This window comes from Poecile atricapillus, chromosome W, assembly GCF_030490865.1.
Source record: "Poecile atricapillus isolate bPoeAtr1 chromosome W, bPoeAtr1.hap1, whole genome shotgun sequence".
Lineage (NCBI taxonomy): Eukaryota > Metazoa > Chordata > Aves > Passeriformes > Paridae > Poecile > Poecile atricapillus.
This window is the reverse complement of record NC_081288.1, coordinates 45685556-45710114: the sequence shown is the minus strand read 5'-3', so window position 1 is coordinate 45710114 and position 24559 is coordinate 45685556. Positions and strand designations below refer to the sequence as shown.

General features: G+C 39.1%; 1 protein-coding gene across 1 annotated transcript in view; it reads right to left on the bottom strand.

Moving 5' to 3' along the window:
- The window catches only part of LOC131591754 (leucine-rich repeats and immunoglobulin-like domains protein 3), a 37969-nt gene extending 13755 nt beyond the window's left edge, over positions 1-24214 (bottom strand). Inside the window, exons 1-8 of the mRNA XM_058862778.1 lie at positions 23780-24214; positions 16585-16656; positions 16246-16320; positions 4358-4492; positions 3581-3724; positions 1534-1677; positions 1076-1219; positions 506-649 (exon numbers count right to left, since the gene is read on the bottom strand). Coding sequence (XP_058718761.1) covers positions 506-649; positions 1076-1219; positions 1534-1677; positions 3581-3724; positions 4358-4492; positions 16246-16320; positions 16585-16656; positions 23780-23967 — 1046 coding nt within the window. The 5' untranslated portion in view covers positions 23968-24214. The remainder of the gene's footprint in view (positions 1-505; positions 650-1075; positions 1220-1533; positions 1678-3580; positions 3725-4357; positions 4493-16245; positions 16321-16584; positions 16657-23779) is intronic.
- Positions 24215-24559: the final 345 nt, after the last annotated feature.

Genomic DNA, 24559 nt, shown 5'->3' with positions numbered 1-24559 from the left:
GTGGTATGCAATGGGAAGGTTTTAATGAAGAGGAATGTATTTAGATTACTTTACTTTCTTCATTCCCTTCCTTCAAGAAACGCTATTGCAAAACATGCTATAATACTTGAAGCAATTGTCCAGTCATGACAATGAGTTTTGTCTTATTTCTGCTGCGAGAGAAAATGATTCAGTTACGACACAACTACAGTCCAGACCCCTGAAACTGTGGGTAGCAGTGCTCTGCTTGCTGCCTTCAAGCAGAGATATGCCTCTCCCACAATAATGGAAGTTTGTATCACATTTACCACCATCCATTGTGCACAGCCTTAACAAAAGAGAAACTCCTCCCTTTCTCAACTATTCTGGAAAGCAATCTTACTGTAAGAAAATTATACACTGATTAGGGGAAGTTAACAGAATGTTCTTAATGTTTCTTTATTTCATAAAAAAAAAAAGAAATAACCTATAAACACAGCATTTTTCTTAAGGTTTTTGACCTTAAATATTGAGTTTGTCAACTTACAAAATCTGCAGACTGGAAAGTCCCTTGAAGGCACAATCAGCAATGTAATTTACTTTGTTGTTTCCGATGTACAGTCCAACCAGCACGCTTAAACCAATGAAACTTGAATCATCTAACCTTGCTAATTGATTGAACGTCAAATCTCTGCAAATTTAAGGGGGGAAAAAAACATTTTAATGTTCATACTGCAGTGCTTATTTAACTTAGTTCAACCCACATGAACTTTCAGGGGGGAAGCACAATTTTTCCCCTTATAATTATCATAGAACCTACTACACCACTTCTGACCACACAGCATTTTGCATTGTTTTGAACAATTCACAAACTACTGCAGAATTAATTTCTCTCATTTGAAAATGACTGTGTTACAGCTTTAGTACAACTGCTACAGTGAAATGGGAGCAGTCGCAGCTAACTTCAACTTCTTTCAACAAGATGTAACTGTCTTATACAGCAAGGTTGTTGTCACCTTGGAAACTTTGCTATGAAAAATTCACAGATCAGTGCTAAGAAGCCCATGTTTTGGCATGTACCCGGCTTTTGAAACTGTTAGAGAATAAAGGTACTCACAGCTCACTGAGTTTTTGGCAAAATTCCCAGGCATCAGGACTGATCCTGCTGATGGCATTTTGGCTGAGATGAAGCTGCTGCAGCATCAATAAGCCATAAAGCCAGCCTTTGGTTACCTCTGTTAAGTTGTTATGGTCCAGCTGCCTACAAACACCCACAGACAGAAAAAGACATAAGGTTCAGAAACTCAGCAGCATTCATGCTGTGCCACAGTCCACATCTGACCACATGACACTGGCTAGATAGCTGGAGCCTCCATTAAAATCTTGAACTGTATGCATGCACTTAGAATGTGCTTCTCTACACAATCACTACTGACTGCTTGCTGCTTTTCAGACCACAACAAGACAATTTAATTCAAAAAAGCCTTTGAATTTTACCATGCAATTCTATTAATTTTGTGCAAATCTACTTTATATGCTTTCAGCAGCACCTACCAGCAAATGTTTGATACTTACAAGACTTCCATGTTGGTCAAACCCCAGAAAGCACCATCCATGAGCCTCGTAACCCCATTTCTCTGCAATTTTAATGATTTCAAAGCAGGAAGTCCTTGGAAAGTGAGCCCATCTATTTTTCTGATTTTGTTGCGATTCAGCTCCCTGCATCAATAGAATGTACAGTTACAGCACACTAATTTTATCAACATGCCAACCACCTTTCTTCCCTCTCTGGAACCAACTTTATTTAAACACTTTTCTTGCACATGAGACAAAGACAAGAAGTAATAAAAATCAAATATTTCATCAAACATGAACACATGTTCAACCATGTTAATACTGTTCTGCCTTTCTGATACTGAGGACAAGTACTTGGTAGTTCATTGATTTTCAGACTTAAAGAATCCCTGTAGACCTAGAATGTCATGGTTAGCCCTGTTCCTAAATTCAAAACTGAAAGTGGCGTTTATCCAGCAGTAGAGCTCTTAAGATTGGTTTGTAATTGCAATCAATGAACAGACAAGAAAAAGTTAAAATTTCAGTTGTGATAACTAGACAAAATTGAACATCCTGAGTGATCTTCTTCTGTATCTGTAGCCAAGCACAACCAGTTACACACAGTGCCTTCCCTCTCTCAAGTGGTCTTGGCACTCACCCTTCTGCCACTACACTCACCCTGTGCAGGTCAGAAACTGGGAGCAATGGGCATCCTGTGAGGGAGATGTAGGGCATAACTAGCCGGAGGGCAAGATGCAGTGACAGGAGTAGACAATACTACCAAAAGATAGTAAAACAAGTGATTATCTGCCCCTTCAAGGAAGTCTTAGGTCTATCAAACTAGGAAGAATCCCTCCTTCCAAGACTTATTTCCTCATGCAAAGTTAAGGTCTCCCCACAGTTGTACCATCATTATGTTTCAGTCATAGCCCTGTAAGAATTCAGCTTTCCTCTATGGCAGTCTGACACAAAATCTACCTGACAAGAGACCTGAGAACAGAGAGAGAACTCTACTTCCCATATTTTGTTTAAATATGAATAAAAAGTGAAGAACATTCAGTAAAAACAGGCTTTAGCTCTTCCCCATTCTTCTCTGAATAGTTACAGGTGATAACACCAATTTTTTGCCTTCCTTACAGATAAGCAACCTAATATAACTCAGTTAGCATACTGGTTATGAACAAAAGGAACATTTTTAGGCAAGAATATAACCAACGCCCAAAATTTAAGGTGAATCTGAAGATCAGAAAGTCTACCAAGATCATTAACAAATCCTGAGCTCTGCAGGACTGTTCTTATAGTTTTCTACTGAGGCCTGAGTAAAACTGTTCCAACTCTTGTACACAAAGAAACAAAGTCACTCTTTACAGAAGTGTCAAGAACCCTAACATTTCAGTGTTCTTATAACCTATCACTTTCAAGGCTAACCTAAGACACTTTGTCATTTTTAACTCCTGACTATCTGATATGGAAAATAATTATCCAGGATTTGACAAAGGGCAACCCATTCTCTTGTCCATTTTCTGCACTTTCTAAGTCTTCCAATTAGAAAAAAAAACCAAACACAGCCTCTTTCATATAACTTTATTATTCATTCAGTAAAACATTTATGGACAGGACTGTATCAGTAAAGCTGAAAGTCTATTTATTCAAGCATATTGCTTATTGTCATGTCATCTGAAAGCAAATGAATTTCCTTCATTACACTGTGAAAGCACAAAGTAAATGAGTGCGGCAGTGAACTATATAAGTTTAACCATAGAAGTTTACTTTACTTACTGTTTTCCTGATGCTTTTTTACAGAAATATTGCCACTACCTCTTTTCCAGACTTTTTTTTTCTTAACTTTTAATAGGCAAACACAATTTTAAACACAAAGACTGTTCACATTTCACCAACATATAAGACTAGTTTTGTTCAGCACAACGCTGCAGTTAGTAAAGGTTGTAGTAATATGTTTTCTCTGTCTGTCTCACTCTGCCTCTGGTTAAATTAAAGGCTAAAGTTCAAGCACTGCCAGTGCTTTGGAAAACCTGAAAACAATTAGTCAATTGTAGGTTACACTTACAGGTGCTGCAGATGGGACAGTTTAAACATCTTTTGAGGAATTGCTGAAATTTTGTTCCTGTTCAGTTTCAATACTTGAAGTGTGGTAGACAAATTGTCAAAGGTACCAGGCTCCATAGAGGTTATTCGGTTACTGTTAATATACCTGTTGAAACAATGTCCAGAAGGTTAAATTTACAGTTATTTAATAAATTCTTAACACCAAGTAGTGAAACGCAAAGCTCTTGTGGTGCTTAGTCACTTATGAATGGATTTTTTTCACATTAATTAATCTTGACAGCTTATTCTATAATCAAATAGTATTTCACCACCACCACTGTACTCTACTCTGCCAGAGTGTGATAATGAAAGAAAATAGTATGTGGCAATCCTGTCACTTTTTTATCAGTCAGTGTATTGCATCAATATATTGCGATACTCCTGAATAAGAATTAAAGTGTATTCACAGTAAGTCTATCACACCATATATAAATACAAACTAGCCTATCCATGAGGAACTCAAGTTCATTTTATCACAGAATTATTTCTCTCAAGAGATACATCTATTTGTTTCATCTCAAATAATGGCCTTAGCTTTTTTAATGAATTAAAACATCTCATTGTAACAACTCATACATTCAAATTAGCAGCTTATATTAAACTAGACAGGTGAAAGCAGGCATATTTAATGTCATTCCAATTAAAAGAAGACTTAGGACCTTAATAAACAGCTGCCAATCTAAATTATCCAACAAAATTTTTGAAAGTAACCTGAAAGAAAAAGATAATTTTTACTTACAGATACTTGAGTTGTAATGATGGAAACGATGAAATTTTTAGCTCTGATATGTTATTATTGCTCAAGTCCAAAGTCTCTAGACTCTGAAATGGCTTCAGATGTTCAGACAAAATGTTGGCAATCTTGTTACTGGTCCTGGAATTTAAGGGCAGTAGGCAAAAGACTGTCATTTCCAGAGTAAACACATCTTAAGTACACAACTCTGGCAAATATTAGTTCTTAATTCCTCTACTTGAAAATAATTTTGAGTTACAGAAAAGCAATAAAGTATGTTCTCTATGCATAACATTAATCTGAAATCAAAAATTGGAATAGTCTAAATAAATTTACATTAATATTTCTTAAAATATAATTCCAGGAAACTATGAAAAAAATGCAATATCATCAAATTACTGCAATTCATAGCTTTAAAAAAGAGATGTGAAACTTTATAATCACCTATTTCTGAACAGTAGAAATACCTGGTACTTTCATGGAAGAGTATGGCACAGTATTGGAATGAAATAAGATAAGAAATGTCTTCTATTTTAAGCAAATTAATATCATAGTAACTAAACACAGTGTTTGGGGTTTTTTTGAAAACTCCCTTGGCATAGAAGTCCAACTGAATTTCCAGAAAAAAAACATAGAGCTAGATCATAAAAGATGGACAACAGTGCAACCCCCTGAAAAACATTCTGTAATTGTGGAATTAGACCTAGTATTCCAACCTACAGATTTTTCTAATGAGTTGACAAAGAACAAAAGCTCTGCATATTAGAGGTCATTACAGGAGTTTTGGACTTCATGTCTGGTCAAACTTCAGCTCAGCACCACACCCAATTCCACAACAAAAAGTAGGCAACAATCTGAAGATTGTGGGTATTGTAGTCTACTCTAAGGAAGATGCCTTCTTTCACTTTCACACAACCTTTTTCCAGTGACCCTATTTCATGTTCATACCCAGCAACCTACCAGTTTTTCCATCTTGCCTGCATAATGTACAGAATCATACTTGCACATCAGCAACATTATTGTTCAGGGCTACGAGTACATAGGTGAAAGCAGATCATGACCAATTAAACAAATTTAACCTGAAATGGTTCTTGTTACCTTGTAAGTTCAAGTAAATTCTAGCTGTGGTACATTCTATACCTTTTTTTGATAATTACCAAAATTTAGGAGCTTTCCCCAGATCCCAGAGATTGCAGGCAAATGCAATTTTAGTAAAGCTATCAAGAAGCATATTAATTCTGGAAGGTGATTACTGGAAATACTTGCTCTGGATCAAACAGTAAACCACACATTAGGGTGGCATGGACAACTCTCATGTATTCAGGGGGTGTGGGCGAACTACTGCTCAAGACAAAAAAGTCTTAACAAACTGAACCAGAAGTGAGATTAATGGGCTTTCTGACCACATATGGGAATGGGAAAGTGATCCTGCAGCCCCTCCAATGCTGTGCTTGTATCATGTTTCATTCCTTAGGCTGTCTGGTAGAGGTAAACTGCATTTTTTAACTCTTAGCTGAAAGTATTTATAATAAATGGAAACAAATTACTTTAATAAAAAACAACAACAAACACCACCACCATGTGTCAGCTCCACTGGCCAAATAAGAATGTGAGTTAGATAACAGGTCATAGAGCCTTGCCTTTATGCATTAGTTTGTTTACAAGGTAATTACTAACAAGGTATTAAAACTGCCAATTACTTGAGTGACGAATAAAATTTTCCTTGCAGTAAAAGTGTGCTCCAGCAGAAGCCAGCAATTTCCTGAACTGCACGCCTCCTAAATTGCAGTGTGAAAGTGTTCAGTTATAAGACGGCTTGCACAGTACTGTCTTTGTGTCAGCACTGCTCCATAAAACAGAAATTCCTCACAACTGGCAGGATAATAGCCCCTGTATTACAAACTTTAGTTGGACCTAATGGAACTGAATAAAACTCTTACACAGTCTTCAGAGTAGCACTTAAACCAACTGGCAAATTATCTGACACAGACCAGATTACAACAAAAACAACCAAACAAAAAACCCTCAGTTTGTTTGTTTCAGGAGCATTTTTCTTTTTTGGAGATGGTAAGGCCATACTGAGGAGTGACGAGCCAACTTATTCTGAACACTGAAACTGCACTACACATCATAGTCCTATAGTCCATCTCACAATCAAAATAAAACCAGCTCTCACTGCACCTTCCTGGTTAATCATATTAACCAGGAATAGCAGAAGTTACCCAGTTGCAAAAAACTGAATGGTTCACTCCCTATTGCTCCAACACCCTAGTCCAGTTTCTCTTCAAAAGACTGTAAGTATAACAATTCACACGTTCAAATTATTCAGCACTGAATTCTGTAGCATATCTGAATGGTTCTACTTCAAGACCCAAGTTTATCTAAAATGAGAAAGTTTAATTCTAATTATATTTTTCTTCATAATTTATCACTTAAGCAAATTAAAAGAACAATATACCATTTTCCTCATAACTGCCAAATCACCATCAAAATTAGTCAAGAAACACATACTTAAAAACACAGACCTATCTATCTAACTGTCAAGAGAGAACCAAAGAGTAGACGTGTGGGCACAATGACATAAAAGTTTTTTCACTGAGAGGATGGTGGGGGTAAGAAAACCCAAAAGAAAATCTTTCCTGTGAGACGCTACTGTCGCCTTGTTCAGACAGAAGGAGCTGCATACAACCCATTGGTTTAATGTCACAGGCCTTCAAGGGGAGATGAGAAACAGATCCCCTGCAACAAGAAAACCAGCACATCAAGTTCTTCCAGAAACTAACCTGAAGCAATTTGATAACAATTTCTTCATGTGGAAGGAACAGCAACATGCTGCAGCTTCCTTACAACTTCTCCTGTTACAGCTAAAGCAGCAGGAGCACCAAGGAATGCAGATGAACCCACTAAAAAGATCTACATGAATTTGAACGGGCCTTTTGTGATTTGAGTGCCTACACCCTGACTTGCTGCAAAAAGCCCCACAAACCAACAACCATGAGTGCATACAGCCTGATTTAATTACTTTTACATAAGCCTGTGTGAATACCAGCTTAAGAGAGAATACCGTTTTTTCATTATGGCTATGAGAAACCCTAGCTTTTCCTCTCAACATTCATGACTTTAAACACACCACCAATAGGCCAGAAATCCTGTAACAGCCCACTCAATCCTGATCTTAATATTCATTCTATATAACCAGCTACCATGTAGCTGAACATAATGACTTGCACTTTCCTTACTCTGTGGAAATACAAAGCAGCTCAGAAAACTCTATCCATTTTGTTGAGCATCTAACCTTTCAGATATAAAAGCTCTTAAATGCTAAAACATCCCCGCCACCACCCCCTCCACCCCAGTTTTTAAAGATCTGAGACAGCCATACCGTCTCTTGATAAAGATTGTCAGTATGAAATGTTTTCTACCTAAGAAAAAACATCCATGTAAGCTTCATGGTCCTGATGAGTTGCAACTTACCCTGCACACCGTAACATGATAAATCCAAGGCAAGAACAGATTAGGACCTGAAGTCCTATCTTTTCTTTCTCTTTGAAATCTCAGCACAAAAAAACACTCCTGCACTTCTAGCATAACTTTTTCTTCCAGCTATATCCTGATCTGCAGTGTTTTGAAAACTTCTTAGCTGGATCTCACCCTACTATCCTGAAAAGGAGTAGTGGAAGAGTAGTGGAGGCTCCAGTAGAAGCCTGGAGGTGAAGGACCCTGGTAAAAAAAAAAACTTGTCTAGAAAGACAACTTTGGAGGAGAGTCCATACAGCCTGTTCTGTGTAATTAGATGTAAAGTAATTATCTTAACATATGCATGTATCTGGACTAACACAGCACCTCCTGTCCCTCAACTAAGCCCTGAAAGGCAGAATAATCTGCATCACAAACAGGCAAATTAAACCATAGTGAAATCTGCTGGAAAACAAGAGGACACATAAAGAGGAAAAAAAAAAAAACCTTCTCCTAGGACTAGATGTACCTTTCTGACCAGTGCTAAGACTGAGACAGAAATTCATGGATGCCTAGTATGACCAGATCAGAGCTCTTCTGGAAGCAGCCATATAAGAGTCTTTGCAAAACCAACATGACTGTCCACATCTGAGTATGAAGAGGTCTCCATTGTGTGCCACTGCAAACACAGCCTCCTTTTAAATTTTTCTGGGTTTTTCACCTGTTCTTCCCATCACTCACTAGCTGATGTCATATTCATGTAACTGGCATATTCTTTCTTGCACTTCCCCTCCTCCCCTCCCAAATTCCTTTGGGAGCAATGATGCAAATACTGTGTGGAAGAAAAGTGAAGCAAAAAGAAAAAAACAAATTATATCAAATACAAAGGATCAAGACTGTAATTGGAAGTGCTGGATGATACATACCTTGTAGCTTTTAGGATAAGACTGGACAACTTTAAGGAACTCTATCAGAAGAGCCTCAGTAACTACTACTTCAAGAAGAGCAAAAATATTTTTTTTTCTTCAATTCTACTCATTTGAATACTAAGCTGTATTGTCATGAACAATTACATTGTTTTGAATACTGAAATCACAGTTTTAAGCTGAACACTACCCTTACAAAGAAAGCAGCCTCTGATACGAATGGGACTACATGCTCCTCTCACCATTAGGACACCCAACTAAACTGAATTAAGAAAGTCTGGGGGTTTTTTTTAGTATTTTCAAGTGTTAGTCATAGAAATACTACAAGTGAAACTGTTTTTCTCCAAGACAAAGTCAGCAGAAATAGCACCCAGATTCTGGCTCACTTCCAGTTCTACTGTTAGGTTTGCAAGTCTGATGCTTCTTTCATGCATGAGCTTCTTGCCTTCCTTGCAGCAAGCAGTTCTTTCTTCTGAAGGTCTCCTCATTCCATGATCCATGCCTTTCATTCCTCTTTCAAGCCAGATGTCAGAAGGACTCTACTTTTATATTTTTTGTTTTTTATGGCATACAGGCATAAAATAGGAAACAAAAACTCAGAACTCTGTAGGCTACTGATACCCTGTCCAAAACTTGAAACCAAAGGTTTATTGATTCCCAAATCAAACATAAACTGGGAAAGGGGAAAGAGAAAGATGCAGACAGAAACAACTCTGTGATCAGATATGTTTTCATCAGCGAAAAGAAGAAAGACAAATCCAAACTTTCAAACACATGATACTTCCATAACAATTGTTTTCTGATTCCACTCATCGCACCAATATGCAACTTATTAAGCTTTCCTTCCCAACTCTTTTAATAATCTAATGTCTGCTTCCAATTCAGTTTTCTGCCTTTTCCAAAATAATCAAAAGTTACTTAGCATGTGATAGGCAAGTCAATGTGTAAGTTCATCCCTTTATTTTAACAACTGCAAACAAAAGCAATGCAAGCATCACTACTTTGGCAAGAGCTGACAAAAAAAAATAATAGCTCACTGCAGACCTGGTGAGCAGTTAGTTAATGCTAAAATCTTAGAAAATTTTAAATATGACCTAGATAAACCCAGCATAGTTCCCTCCAGTATTATAAATCATCTCTCTATTGTATAGAGTTCCTAAATAAAAACACCTATTCTTTATTGTTACAGATTAACCCTCTCTTTTAGAGAGTGCAGCCCAAAGTCTTGGCAGTTTAGATGGCACACCCTTCTAGATGAACCCTAACTTCAATCATTAATACAAGGTGAGGAATGTTCTCCCATCCACTTCTCTTTCACTCAAGGCGCAAGTGATTTCACTGCTCTATTGCAATCAGTACCACCAATTCTCTAAAACTTAATCCAAACACTTATGCCTGACCTCTCAAATTTCATTGTCACATCTCTCATTTTCCGTATCATATGCCCTACTCCCCTGTAAAATTCCTACCACTCTTCCATTCTGTCATATCAGAACAATGTTCTCTATTTTTGTAGTCCATTACTACTCTTTTTAATTCACCTTTTCCTTTACCACTACGATTAGAAAATCATGACAGATTTATCCATTGCAAATAGCTCATAAAATCTGCATTCTTTTCCATTCTCGTTGCAAAAGCATTAATCTAGGTTCTCACTCCTTATATTTTTGCTACAAAAAAGTCTGGGTTTCTACATACTTCTTCACCTTCCCATCAGCTTAAATTGCTGCCATAAAAACTGAGTTTCCATGTCTGTAAGTCTGACTAAATCAGGTTTCTTTTAAAATCCTTTCATTTACTTCCTCTTAAGTCTCCACACCAAATGTCAAAGACTGCAAGAACTAATTCCAATAAGTTTCTCACTCTATCTTTTTGCTCACAGCTTCAGACCAAGTCACACATGGTTTACCACCACTCTCAGTTTTGGGACATTCTCCAAGTAGCCTTATGCTTGAAGCCCAGTCTGGCATTCCTCTATCCTTTCTTTCAATCCTTCTTCAAAACAAACTCTTCCAGGCAGCATCCAAATCTTAATCCTTCCCATAATAAAGTGGTAGCTGAAGAGATGACAAGGATGTAAAATATTTGACCAACATTTTCCTCATACTGGGATCCAGACTCCAGTTTAGTATGCTAGCTTTATAAACAAACAATACCACTTTCTCTGGCAGGCACAGAAGGGAAAGGCATCCACTCCCACTGAATGTAAGCTTTCATTTTCAGGAGTTTCATCTAAACATCTTTCTTGTGACTGCAGCTTTCTAACTGCATACCGAGACAGTGTTCTCCTGTATTTTATGCACAGCTTTCACTCCCAGACTACTGTGAGATGACAAAGAGGCAAACTTCTCATACCTCCCCTTCTGTCTTTACTGAAGGCCCTTCACAGGGGTTTATGTTACTGCCGCAAAGCACAAACTACCACTCTTATTTCCAAATTGTCAGCTGAGACAAATGCATGATTTACTTTGAATGCTTGCTTCAAGTAGTTGAATTTTGTTTCTCAATATCACTATCTGAAGCCTTATCCAGGATGCCCATTATCACATAACATACATAAATACACTTTTCCATGCTTTAAACAGAAAGGGACACACGATACTAAACAGAAAAAATCCCTTCTCAATAGTAGAAGCGATTAACTACCACTTTTCTTCAGTAACTATGGTTGTGTGAAAAATAAGTAATCAGGCTAATTTTGTAGAGGCTGACCAGAAAGCTGAACTTAAAGTTGAAATATTTTTCTTGCTACGAAAACTTGTGACCCGTGCAGTCACCTAGGATTGGCTACTTTACAGTTCTTTTGTCCTGTTTTAATCTCCTGACCTTTTCTGTTAGTACTTTTTGTTTATTTACCATTTAAAACATCCAGGATACAAGACACATCTTTAGTCAGTGAATTTAAATTCAGCACATATTGACAGAAAGACATTACAAACCAAAGGCTGTAGAAAACCTTCAGAGAAGTGGCTTGTGGATTCTGTTCATCATCTAACAAACACATGGTCACATTTCAAAAATCTGCCTCAATTTTGGCGTACTTTTAACTCTCTCAGAACTCCAAAGTTATAGTCCCTGCCTTAAAGGCTCCCTGTACAGATAGTTGGAGGATTCCCCCAGCACAACAGAGAAAAACCTCCACCATGTCACATTTTTGTTATGTCTCTTACAAACAGAAGATTTCACATTCTGAAAAAAATAAAAATAGTGAAGCAGGAACCTAATATAAAACACACATTAATTTAAGACTTGAAAAACATTCCTGAACCGTGATTCATTCATGCACCCTTTAACTTCCACACCACGACTTCTGCATTTTCCTCGCTGGCTTTACTAAGACCAAATATTTGTTTGTGTTCTAGACTAACACGATCAGTACTCACAACATAACAATTTGAACCATGTACGCCATATGCTCTAGTGCCTTTAAATAAAGTATCTCCTATTCAATAAAATGTAAAATTACAAGTTTATTTAAAACACTGTTCTTGAAAACTAGTCTAATGTCAGAATCTCTCTACATGCACTAAAGATTTGGGCATGTACAGCTTTTCCAATCCCTACTGACTGCAAGTGGATTATTACAGAACATACCCTGGATGTGGGTTTGAGAAACATGGGGGTTTTAATATTAGTTCTACACATATGTTTTGATAAGAACAATAAATTCTAGTTGGAGAGTTGGAGAGCCAGGATACTTTAATACTCAAAGCTGTTCTGTCTCTTCATAGTCATTGCTACCTTCCATTTTTCACCGTACTCAAGGATACAGTATACTGATGATGTTGGATATTGTCTACAACTAGACATTTCTTTAAATTCTGCAAGGTAGCATGGGTTTCTTATTTGAACTGCATATCCTTAAACAAAATCTTAAATAACACTGCTGAATTTGCAAATCAGTGTCTCTTCCTTACAAAGTACTAGTAACATTAAAAGTAGGTAACATTTTGAGAAGAATTTTAAAGTAAAACCCCTACGCAAGTAGTAGTTGGTAGTTAAACACCAAGCAGGACTTCTAGACAAGGCTGTCGTACTTACACTATTTGGTTTCTATCTACTTCTGGATTTGTACCCAAGGTCCAAAACTACAACTGTGATAGACCTAAAAGGTAGGTAATATTAGCTTTTTTCTCATGTGTCAAGATCACTGGTTCAGGCAGATTTTTAGGATAAATAGCATAGAACTGGTACATCTTGGATAAGCAACGTCATTAGCATGGAAACAATATTTAGAATTTTCACCTCTTCTGGAATGAGGGCATTAGCGCCCACTTTTGTACCTGGCACAAAAGCAATCCACCTATCTTGGAAGAGTAAAAAGTAAGTTGTTTTTCCTCCAAGAAATAAAGAATTTTCTATTACAACAATTTAAAGCAATTCTCCATTAATTTAATTGTTTTTACATTTACTTAAGGAACACAAACTAGAAAACTTATAACATTTTCCTTCTAGGGATAGATAAATAGACCTACATTAGTGTGTGTGGTGTCTGCACATTATATACCTGTGGTAAGCAGCTGTTAAATCCAATACTCTCCTCAAAAGCTTATGTTGCCAGCATGTAGGAGACCTGACCTCCTGGCTAGAGCTATTGTGCTGACAATCTCTGGCAAATACCTGAACTTCCCTCTTCCTGCCTTAATATACTGCTCTCTTCATGCCTTCTCTCATAGAAGGTATATAAAAGGGCTTGGTGGCTGTGCAAAAAGAACATCCTGCAATTTAATTTTCAGAGACTTGACCTAAGCCTCCTGACCAGATATAGCCCAAATTATCACCTGTGTAGCTCACAGTAGTATCCAGATTCCCAGGAAGCTCACAAGCTCTCCTATGACATGTAACAAGATACATACTCATCACATGAATAAAATCATAGATAAATCTCCATCCATGTAACGAGTGTGCCTGAATATCCCTGTATACTCACTCCTTCACACTGGCACATCTCCCAGGGTGGTGGTGAGGAGGTGTGCCTGCCTGATACTTTTCATTCCCAAGATGTTCAACCCTCAGCTGGCATCAGTAAAAACAAAATGTTAGCATGGTTGTTTCATGTTACAGACAGACTAGGACCATGAGACTGGGAACATCTCCTGCTCTGGGTATGTTTATCCCGAATAATTCATTATTATGTAAATATCTCATTTAGATAAAATATCAACTAGATAGCTAGAAATGAGCTAGCTCCAGAAATGGAAACTGGACTAACATGATAATCCACCCATGCCTGTTTATATTCTTCAAAGAATTCAGACATACATGGCTGTGTGGGGATACCTGCACTATTATGGAGACATACCAGCAGTGCAATTTCTCTGCAGGGCAAGAAAATTCTTGCAGAACAGGTGAAATTCTAAGGTTCCCCAGCTCAGTGAAAATTCTTAACAAGTGAAGGAAAAAAGTCTTGTAATATAGCTTCTTCAACAATGAAGATACTGGCAAGAAAAGAAGGTATCACTTCTATAGCTTTCCTTGAAGATTCCTTGGAATAAAACAGCTGACTTCTCAAATGACAGTAATGAACCAACATATATGTATCTCATAAGAAGTGTAATCAAATCAAGTTTTGATATAGAACAAACAATTATCTTAACTACTGTAGACTGGAATTCGTAAGTTCACACTTCTTTATTAAAGAGTTAAATTATAAAGCTAAGTTATAAAAGTTAACACAATTATTTCTGCCATATTAAACTCCAGGAATCTCTGCTGTAGTAGCAGAATAAGTATTAAATTAAATGCAGCACAGTTACATTCCGTAATCTCCTTATCCACATACATAATTAGAATGAAAACATCCAACCAGAGCAACTTTAACTGCATTAGTAGTGTGATAAAAGCTTTTAGAATTTTTTTTTTCTTTTTTAAGTGTTAATATATACAGTGCATAGCACAGATCTAATGAAGATTTTCCATGTTTGACCACCTGAGCAAATGCCCCAAGCCACCTAAGGATATGAAACAAACAATTCAACAGTGACTGATAATCATTTATACGCTCAAAAGAAAACCAAAATTTTTGCACAGCTGCAAAAGAATGATTTTTAGGTTCCTCTAAACTCATTGAGCTTCCATGAGAAAGAGAAATGCTAAGAATTCATAAGTAAAGCAAGACAATATAAACCACAATTATGCTAATATTTCTAGCCTTGTGACAAAAAGGACCTTAGCAAGGTGGTAAGATTTTTATATATATGAGAAATATAATCTTTAGATCAACTAGATGCTTAAACTACAGAGTGCTATGCCAGTGTAAAAGTAATACCAATGCTACTACAAAATAGAAGAAGTGCTTAAATTCAACAGTTATTTGTCAGACACCATCTGCTTTTTCTTTCATTCTTTTCTGATTTTGACCTGTAAGGAAACACATCAGTATCAAATGTCACTTAGTTCTTATTCAAACAGAGCAGCCCAGACACAGCGGCTGCACCAGCTGACTTGGCTGACCTAGGCCTAAAGTAAAAACAAACCCCTATAAATCACCAGATGTAAGCAATTGAATAGTGATCAATTTAATTAACTGAACAGCTTTCCAAAGTTTATTGTATTGTTTTAACCCTTCAGGATTGTTCAAGAAAGGTAACTTGCAATTTGTATTCAAGGACAGGATTTGGCCAGAGGGCTACATATTAATACCTTCAGACACTTCAGATTCATTAGATTAGACACATTGATAAAACGCAAATCCCACACACGAAAACCAGGTCTTTTCTTTTTTCTAATACACCTTCCTTCCACAGTTTATTGAAACTAAATCACATTAAAAAAATCCAACTAATTTATGGCTAGTAGATCAGGAATAAGATTTTCTTTAAAATCAACTTTTTTGGTTATGGGCCCCATATGCCTTTTGCAACTTCATACTCATACTACAAATGAACACCAAGTAACCTGCTAATTTCTTTCATGAAAAGCAATGAACATGGACACACAATCATGTGTAATGATTTAATGTATTAATGTATTAACTGCAGTCATAAAAAAATGTGCCACACATTAAAAAGGGCTCAAAAAAAAAAATTTCAAGACATTGGCAAAACTTCTTCTATCCTAGATACTTGATCTGAAGCTGCATCTCGAGGGGATTTCCCTGTATTGCCCAGTGAAATTTATGGAATTCTGCCATGATTTAACACATCAGGATCTCAGCCAAAATGCATAATGACGGAGTGTAAGTCTTGTTTTAAAGACAGCGCTGTACAAGTTTGTGTAACATTTATGGATGCTTGTACAGTGCCTAGCACAACAGGACTGAGGCTTCCAGGCACTACCACAACATAAATTAATTATAATGCAGTCTTTGTATCTGAGAAGCACAAAAATAACAAGGATTAAGCTCAATTATTCACATTTTAAAGAACTACTAAATAATATGACATAATCAACTTCCTAACCACAAACTGCTCTATTTCCAATTATTTTACTTTAATCTCTGTAATGCACACATTTCCATGAACCCTGTAGAGTTAGTTCCACTAACCAGGGACAAGAGTAAGATCTACTTACAAAGACAGAAGAGTTATATTTGCCGAGACTGGTCCCAGATCTGGAATGATCTCCAGTTCATTGTTGTTCAACTTCCTATTAATATTACAAAAGAAAGAGTTAGCTTTTATGTTAATCAGAAGTACATACATTGGATTTGCTAAACTGTGTCACCTCAGAATTAAAAAAAAATTCCAGTTTCACTTAATCTAAAATATCAGAACAGCAAGTATCTTTGTTGTTCAAGCAACCATCCCTAGAGAAATAACTATACAATTAGCACACACAAACACAGGTTGGGTATTTTTTGGTTGGGGTTTATGTTTTGGTACGGTTTTTAATTAAGACAAATTAACTTACACTTCCTGAAGACTATGAAGGTGATCCAAGATACTGGTCTTGATTGAAGATAATTTGTTGTGACTTAAGTCCCTATGAGGTTACAAAAATAAACATCCTGTCAGTTTTGCCATACAATACCAGGTAAAGCAGTACAATTTCAATCCAAATTATGTTCTCACTTGTCCCCAAGTACCTAAGAAGATTTTTTTGTATTAGTAAAATTCTAATAGAAACTCATTTGCTTATACACGGTATAAATACCCAAATGCAAATACCTTGATCACTGATAGCAGCGTCAAAGAAATTCCTGGTATCTCTGAACAATATAGAACCGTTCACTAGAATGTGCATAGGACCCTGGAAAACATCTTAAGATTTTGATTCAAATACACCAACCCCTCTCCCACATCCCCTTACAACAGAAGATATGGCTATAACCACCTCTTTGTTACTTTAACAAGAAAAATTCAAAAAACAATAGTCACTGCAGTCTCATTCCTTGGGTTAATCATAATATTTCACTCTTCTCACCCATGTCTCAAAAGCAATCCACAGCTCAGAAATACAAGAGGACTGCCCATAAATTGCAGTTGTATTTTCATGCTTCCACAAAATTCAGGACACCATTACCACGTAACCAAATTTAATGGAGATCTTCAGAAATAGCAGAAGAAAACAGATGTAGAGAGGGCTAATTCCGAGTTTTAAGATGTCAGTACACTAGTGATATTAATACCTCATATAATTACACTTGAAGAAGTAGCTTGAACACTTAGCTTGTGCCATGTTGTATTGAAGATCCCCAGTATACACTGAGGCAGTTTAAAAGCAATTGTTAGCACCTTTGTAGTGTTTGCTACCATACAAGCCAGGTACTAAAAATGCAACACTTCTTGCTGACCATAAGAAATACTTTTCCTTACAGTGCCATGCATCTTTACGCTCAAATAACTGACACCATACAAGAGTCCTAAGAAATTTTTGCTGTAGCCTCAGAAGTACTGGAAACAGAAATAAGAGTGACTGTAAAGTAAAAGACAGGAAAGCTAACTGCAGAAACACAAACCTGCACATCTCCAAACCTCTGCACAAGTGGTACAGACTCACAACTCATCTTGTAACCATGACTAGCTCTGTTGAAGGCCGTCCCCTTCTCAGTCACTCATCCACCAAAATGGGCACTTTTCCTTCCCCTGCTACAGATTATCACTACCTCACCAGCATCAATCCAGCCATCTGCAGGAATTTGTTCCAAGTTAAAACACTGCATTTATCCGAGCCAGCTAACAAAAACAACATTATTTTTAATGAGTTCTTAAATTCACTCTAGTGAGTGTCTGTAATGCAGACATATAAAGAAATTAATCAGCACACCCAGTAATGAGCAGCTGCAGCATCAGGTAAAGGGTACTTTAAAAAGCACCCTTTTGAAAAAAAAATTGTTCACAGTCCATGATACTCCTCCCCATGCTAATTAAGCACTAGAGTGATCCACCATACCTGTGGTCCTCATCAAGCCACACAGGTATGAAGTGTTATTTCAAGTTGAATCTATGAGGAAACTACACAATTCCTCATTTTACTGGGGAAGATGACTCAGTACAGTCATCCATGCTGAGCACACAAAACAGGCCTGACTGCCATGGATGGGTCTACTCTCCACCCTCAGTTCCAGAAGTCAAGAAGGCTGATGAACAGCATATCCCTGCTGCACATAGACCAGAACTGGCTCAAATGAAGCCAAGTTCAGGGTCCGTGCTAGGCATTCTGCTCTGTGACTAAGCCCTGGAAACCCACAGAACTCCTGTTTCAATGCACCCATGACTCCCACATCCTCAGACACAGGTGTAATGCTGCAACCCAGCCAGGCGCCTATGTTTCCTTAGCAGAACACATGGATAGTAAAACTCTGGTTTAGATTCTTCCAACCAACTCGTTCAATGTTGCCAGGACAGTTTCATTGTCACTTTTGTCCACTCCTGCAGCTGGCAGTTAAAAAAAAACCCCAGTAATAATAAAAATTAAGTATAAAAAATAATCCCAGACATGTATGTGTATTATGAAGGGTACCATAAGTACTCAGCTGTAAGGTGTGCTCTGAGGCAGCCCATGGACCAGGCCCAGCAGGCTGCTGAGCTGTGGCACCAGAGCCTGGCTCAGGGCAACAGACAAGGAAAAGAGATGGGCTGCATTTCCCAAGCCAGAGCTGCACAGGAGTGTGCACAGGGCAGAGATGCAGGTGCGAATGGCATTTTCCAGAACAAAAGAAGGGGGCTGAGGACTGGGAGAGAGCCACCTACAGAAGGGGAACGCACTCCACCACCTTCACATGGCCACAGAGGGGATGTTTTCAGAGACTCAGCTCTGGACTCAAGCACCTGATATACATCTGTGCCTTCTTTCAGGTGTTTATACCCCTACAGATTTTCCTCTTAACAATGGAAAACCAATATATTGTCAATGTTTTCAAAAGCCCACTAATTTTAGTTTCACCATTACGATTTTCAGCTCTCCTGTATATTAGGTTAACCACACTAAAGTTAGAGGACTGCATCCTACACTGCTTAAAAATCTAGTGAAAACATTCTCCTGGCCACAGACTGGAGAAAATCCCTTTGTTTAACATCTGAAGGCATAAGCTGCACAGATTTGGAATTCTCACATTGCATTCTTAAGCGTAAATACTGAAAAAGTATGCTGCTACAAAATCTAGACAGCAATCTAACTTGGTCCTTAAAGGCAGAGTAGAGACAGTTTTTCCCCTTAATTCAGTATTTGGCTTTAGTCTGTAGGGATTATAAGAACTATGCAAATAAACAGCCAAAATTCAATTAAGTTATGGCTGTTAGTGCCTAACATTACTGTTGTTCACACTTCAGACAAGACTTAGGAATCAGTAATTATTTCAACAAAGAGCTTTCAACATTAGTGCTAAAAACCTGCACTTCTTCATTTTACCTAAAAACTCTGAGAAAGGTTTATTTAAGGCATGTTTGCCTAAAGGACCTACCAGACAGTAACAGACGTGAGTAGATTTGTTCTGCTGGAGTTATAACATGCTAAAAAAAAAAAAAAATCTGGCAGAGTCCTTAAACTATAAAAATCCTGCAATTACAACCACTGCTGTGCATGATCACCACACTGGAGCCAGACACTTTCACTCATAGCTCAAGCTCACATCCATCTGGAGTCTATCAAGGCAACCGTGAGCGTAACTAACACTAGGTTTTAAACTACTTTTTTTTGTGTTTGTTTTTTAACACTGAAGATACATTCACGTTTTCCAAGTAGCACCTACTTTAAAAAATACATACATAGAAATTTCTTACACCTGGTTTACTTACAGCAGGTTGTCAAATACAAGATAGAAAAAAAAACCCAAAGCAAAAAACCAACAAAAAATGCCCAACCCTCCAGACAATACTGAATTGCTTGTTTCATACAGTATATATACTTGTCTACCAATAGTTGCATAAAATATGTATTATAAATATTCTATTAAACATTACTTCAGTACTACTGGCACAGGAAACTTCATGAAAACTCAAGAAAAAAAGCCTTGCAAGTTACATTTTAAGTTCAATTAGAGTGGTTGGAAGTGAACCAAGAGTAAAAATATTTGCCTTTTACTAATAATCTAAGTGAAGCTTATGCCTGTCGAAGTTTCTTAAACTTAAAAGCACTGATTTGGCACTTTTTCTTAAATACAAAAATCTATCATCCCAGTTGCAAAGCTGTAAGTTTCAACTCAACGCATTTCTTAACATACCTTAAAACAAGTAAGAAAAAAAAGTTGGAAAATTAAATTCTATTTTTCCTTCGCAGAAATGGAACTGACATTGTTCAAACATTATTACTAAGTGTTTTCCATTTCTGAATTTTCCTTGTATGTTAAAACCAAATTACAAGGGGGGAGAAAATTCCCTCTGTGATTACTTTTGCTACTAGAATTTCAGAAGTCATAGAAGATAGAACAGAACACACACTGAAAAGTCAGAAACCAGACACCTATTAAGAAATTATTTATATCAACAGTAAGCATATATACCTGATCTTCACATTTCTAATAGAAGTGATTGGACATTTAAGTAGAATTGCCTCCACTTGAGAAAGCATGCCACAGTTTTTACCCTCTAAGAACCTGTTCTATGAAAGAAACTATTTTCTATGTTCCATTATGTTTGAATGACCATCTTTTGAAACTCACAAGTCTCAGAATTAGCTGAAACGTAACTCTGAACATCAATGTTTGTTTAATTAAAAACTGAAAGGAAGCCTAATGCGTAGAGGTAGAAGGCAAGTGCTCCTTCACACATTTTACAGATATAACTTTTAGACTCTAATTTAATTTACAACACTTAGTCACAATTATCATCTTCTTCCTTAGAGAACTCAGAAACCTGAGCCCCAAGTCAAATTTTAAAATGCAAATCCAGCAACAGTTCCTTAATCAGTCCCACTGGGGCCTATAGAGCTGCTAATTCAGCAGAAATCAGCAGAGCTGAAAAACAAAAAGCCAGGCTGTAGCTGTTTTAAGACACTGATCCAAAGTGACTCATAAATCAGCTTGCTATGTTCAAGCTTTAGTCTGGAAAATATTGAAAAACAGCTGTGAAAACCACACAGCTTTTTTTTTTCTGGCAATTCTGGTAGAGAACTAGAGGATTTATAAAATGTAAATACTAAAGATGTAATACAAACACAAGTGAAAAGCATTTTTCAGACTTTCCCTCCTGACCCACCGACAGTTCTAGCATTCCTGAGTAAACCTGGCAAAGGGTACTGCAGTGCCAGTGGGAGTTTGCACACATGGAGGATGCTGGCCAATGCTCAACAGTCTTCCTCCTCCTCCTCCTCCTCTAACACCACATTCCTGCAATATCAGGATACACATTCTGGAATTAAATGGAAATCCAACTTCAAAACTATCTGTACACAAAGCCATTATAAATGTTAATCAATTTTCAGCTGACTGTTACCTCTCATGAAGGCAAGGTCATAGAAGAAGGTATTTGTGGATAAAATCACAGTGAAGTTGGCAATTACAGTCTGTTTACACTCCACCTTATGAAGCCACTTCCATACAAAGCAGTAGACTCACACCTGCCATCAAGAAGGGGACATAACTCGGACTCATTTTTTTCCCCTCATTGTCCATTCTGAGGTCACTCTCATTTTGTTTCAGCAGGGATTTTGAACAAAAAAAGGCATGAAAGAATGCAGCAAGAGCTTCAAAAACCTGCTCTCCATATGGGCAAGTACAGATGGGCAAAGGAAGGTGTAACGCCTAACATGGGCCTAGACCTTCTCAGGCAGAAGAGCTTTCACTCTCCTGCTTGGGGGTCTCGCCTGCTACACTGAGAATGTGGTAAAAAAGCTGTTGTTTTCTCAAGAGGAATAGAAGTCTGCAATTAAACTACTAGCCTTTGGCTATACCCACTATAGAGTCTCATAGAAAACATAGTAGACATATAGCAATAAAATTCATAAACAGTCTTTTACAATTTGTAATGTGCAGTTTGTTGCAACAATAATCCAGACTAGTCAAACCTTTTTTTGCATATGTAAAGCTGAACACATTAATTATCAGATTGCACAATCCCAGGTGCAAGCAACGGGGGTAGCTGGAGGTAACAGACAACCCCACACTCTCCCATGGTCTTATTAAGAGGGGAAGGAAGAAAGAGCTGGGTACTTCTAAGGCATTTGTCACAAACAAAAGAAATATTTACACAAAAGCGGCCAGACCACATGGTTTGGTGACACCTACAAAGACGTACTTCTGTGAGTTTAAAAGCAAGTGACACAGCTGTCCAATGAGTAATCACAGCAGGGTTTCTTACAACAGACCAAAGCTTATTTATACAAGCGGAACTTATTTTCTCACACTTTTAAAGGAATGTGAACTTACATAAGGGCAATTTACACTACCAAGGGAATTCTAATTAGAAAAATGTCCCTTGTGCTAACAAAGCCCTGCAATGTGTTTTATTGTCTCTCGGGAACATAAGTGGAAAAGACAAATTTGGATTACTGCTAACAAAAAATGCTTTTAAAAACAAGTCTAAAAAAACTTAAAGTTCTGTGATTTTTCCTCTTTTTATTTACCGCATCTGAATTTTAACAGCATTGATGTATGCTAAGAAACTAAACTATAAAGCTTACTTTATATAAAAAAAATCCTTAGATTTTTCAGAAAACTCAAGTGGGCATCCTGAAACAGTTCAAAAGAATAAGAGGGGTGAAATATAATAGAAAGCAAAACCATTTGCTGAATATAAAGCAGATCCAGTAGTAGATCCGTATGTTTCAATCACGTAAGAAAAAAAAAAAGAAAAAAAAAAATTAAGTCTCTTTCCCCTCACACTCTCCTATACCAGTCCTGGAAATAGTCAACTCCCAGAGCCGTGCCTGTGTTCAGTTCCATATGGTGTCAATACAGCCATCCACATTTCATGAGTAAAGCAGCATGACCTCCAGACGAGGCAATTGAACAGAATTAGCCACAACTAATTGAAAGTCTTCCTGTTTACTTTAAAGCCCTTATCTCGATCTGCTTTGAAAACGTAACAGAAAATTAATACAACTAATATAGAAGATCTTTCAGTGACAAGCGATTAAAAACAAATGTGAGAAGTTCCTCGGCCATTTTTTAAGCTTTTAGAAAGCTGGCTGAATTTGTACTTTTTCCGTAAAAGTTTGTCACTGAAAGTAACTTTTCCTCAGCTGGCACTTGAGTTCGCGCTGCCCGGCGCTCGGCCACTGCGCGGTAAGGGACCGAGCGGGCCCGCACCAGCGCCAAAACCACCCAGGGACGAAGAGCTGCGCGAAGAAAACCGATAGGAGTTTCCCCATCAGAGTTAACGTGATGATTACTGTACGTTGCCCAAGAAAGTCAACAGAACTTTTCCTCGCCCTCTCCGACAATGAGCAGCATTCCCGAGCCCGAACTGCCGGGCGCTTATCGCCATCACCGTCCGGGGCCGCAGCCTGCCCCAGGGGACGCTGTCCCGCTGCGGCCATCGGCGCCCTCTCCGCGCCCGCTGACAGCTCGGCCGCGGGCCGGCGCTGCCCTCTCCCGCACCTCGCTGCCGCCACCACACCCGAGCTTCCCTCAAAGCCCGCCCGTCCGCGGCCCCGGGGGCAGAAGATGGCGGGCAGGCGGACGGACGCGGGCCGGTCGGTACCCCCAGCCCGCCACCCCGATACTCACAGCTGCACCGCTCCCCGCGGCAGCCTCTCGGGCAGCCGGCTCAACTCCAGGCGGCTGCAGGCGACGAGGTGCCCAGCGCAGCGGCAGGGCGCGGGGCAGCGGGCGGCGGCGGGGCGGCCGCCCAGGAGCAGCGGCAGCAGGAGCAGCGCCGGGAGGACGGCGGGCGCCGTGCGGGGCCGGCGGAGCATGGCGGGCTCGGAGCCGCTGCCCGCGCTGCCGTCGCTGGCGTTTCCCCCACTGACAGAGCCGAGCGCGGCACGACCTCCTGCTTCTCAGCGCGGGTGGCGGCTGCCGCTCATGCCCCGGAGCGGCCTCTGAGGGGGGAAGGCGATGGGAGACGGGGGTGTAGAAAAAAGTAAAGACAAGAAAGCGGGAGGGGACCGCAGCGCCGCCACCGCCGCCAGCCACTCCGCAAACTTTCCGCCACCTCAGCCCGCCTCCGCGCGGCCGGGGGAGCCCCGAGCACGGCCCGCCCCGCTGCAGCCCCCTCCCCGTGCCATGTGACAGCCGCGGCCGGGCCCCGTGGGGCTGGGGTGCAGGATGGTGGCCCGGGGCGCGGGTGGGCCGCCATCGTGCCCCACTGGTGTCAGGCCTTGCCGGTGGCACCCCCGGGCCCCAGCCCCGGGCCGCAGCACATGGCCGGCCTCGCAGCACGGCGGGCGCTGCTGTGGAGTTTTTGCTGCCGTCCTCGGCTTCTGCATGGGCGGCCGGGAGCGAGCAGTGGGACCTATGTACCCTGTGCGTCACCCACCTCGCCCGGGCCGAGGTGAGAAGGCACGG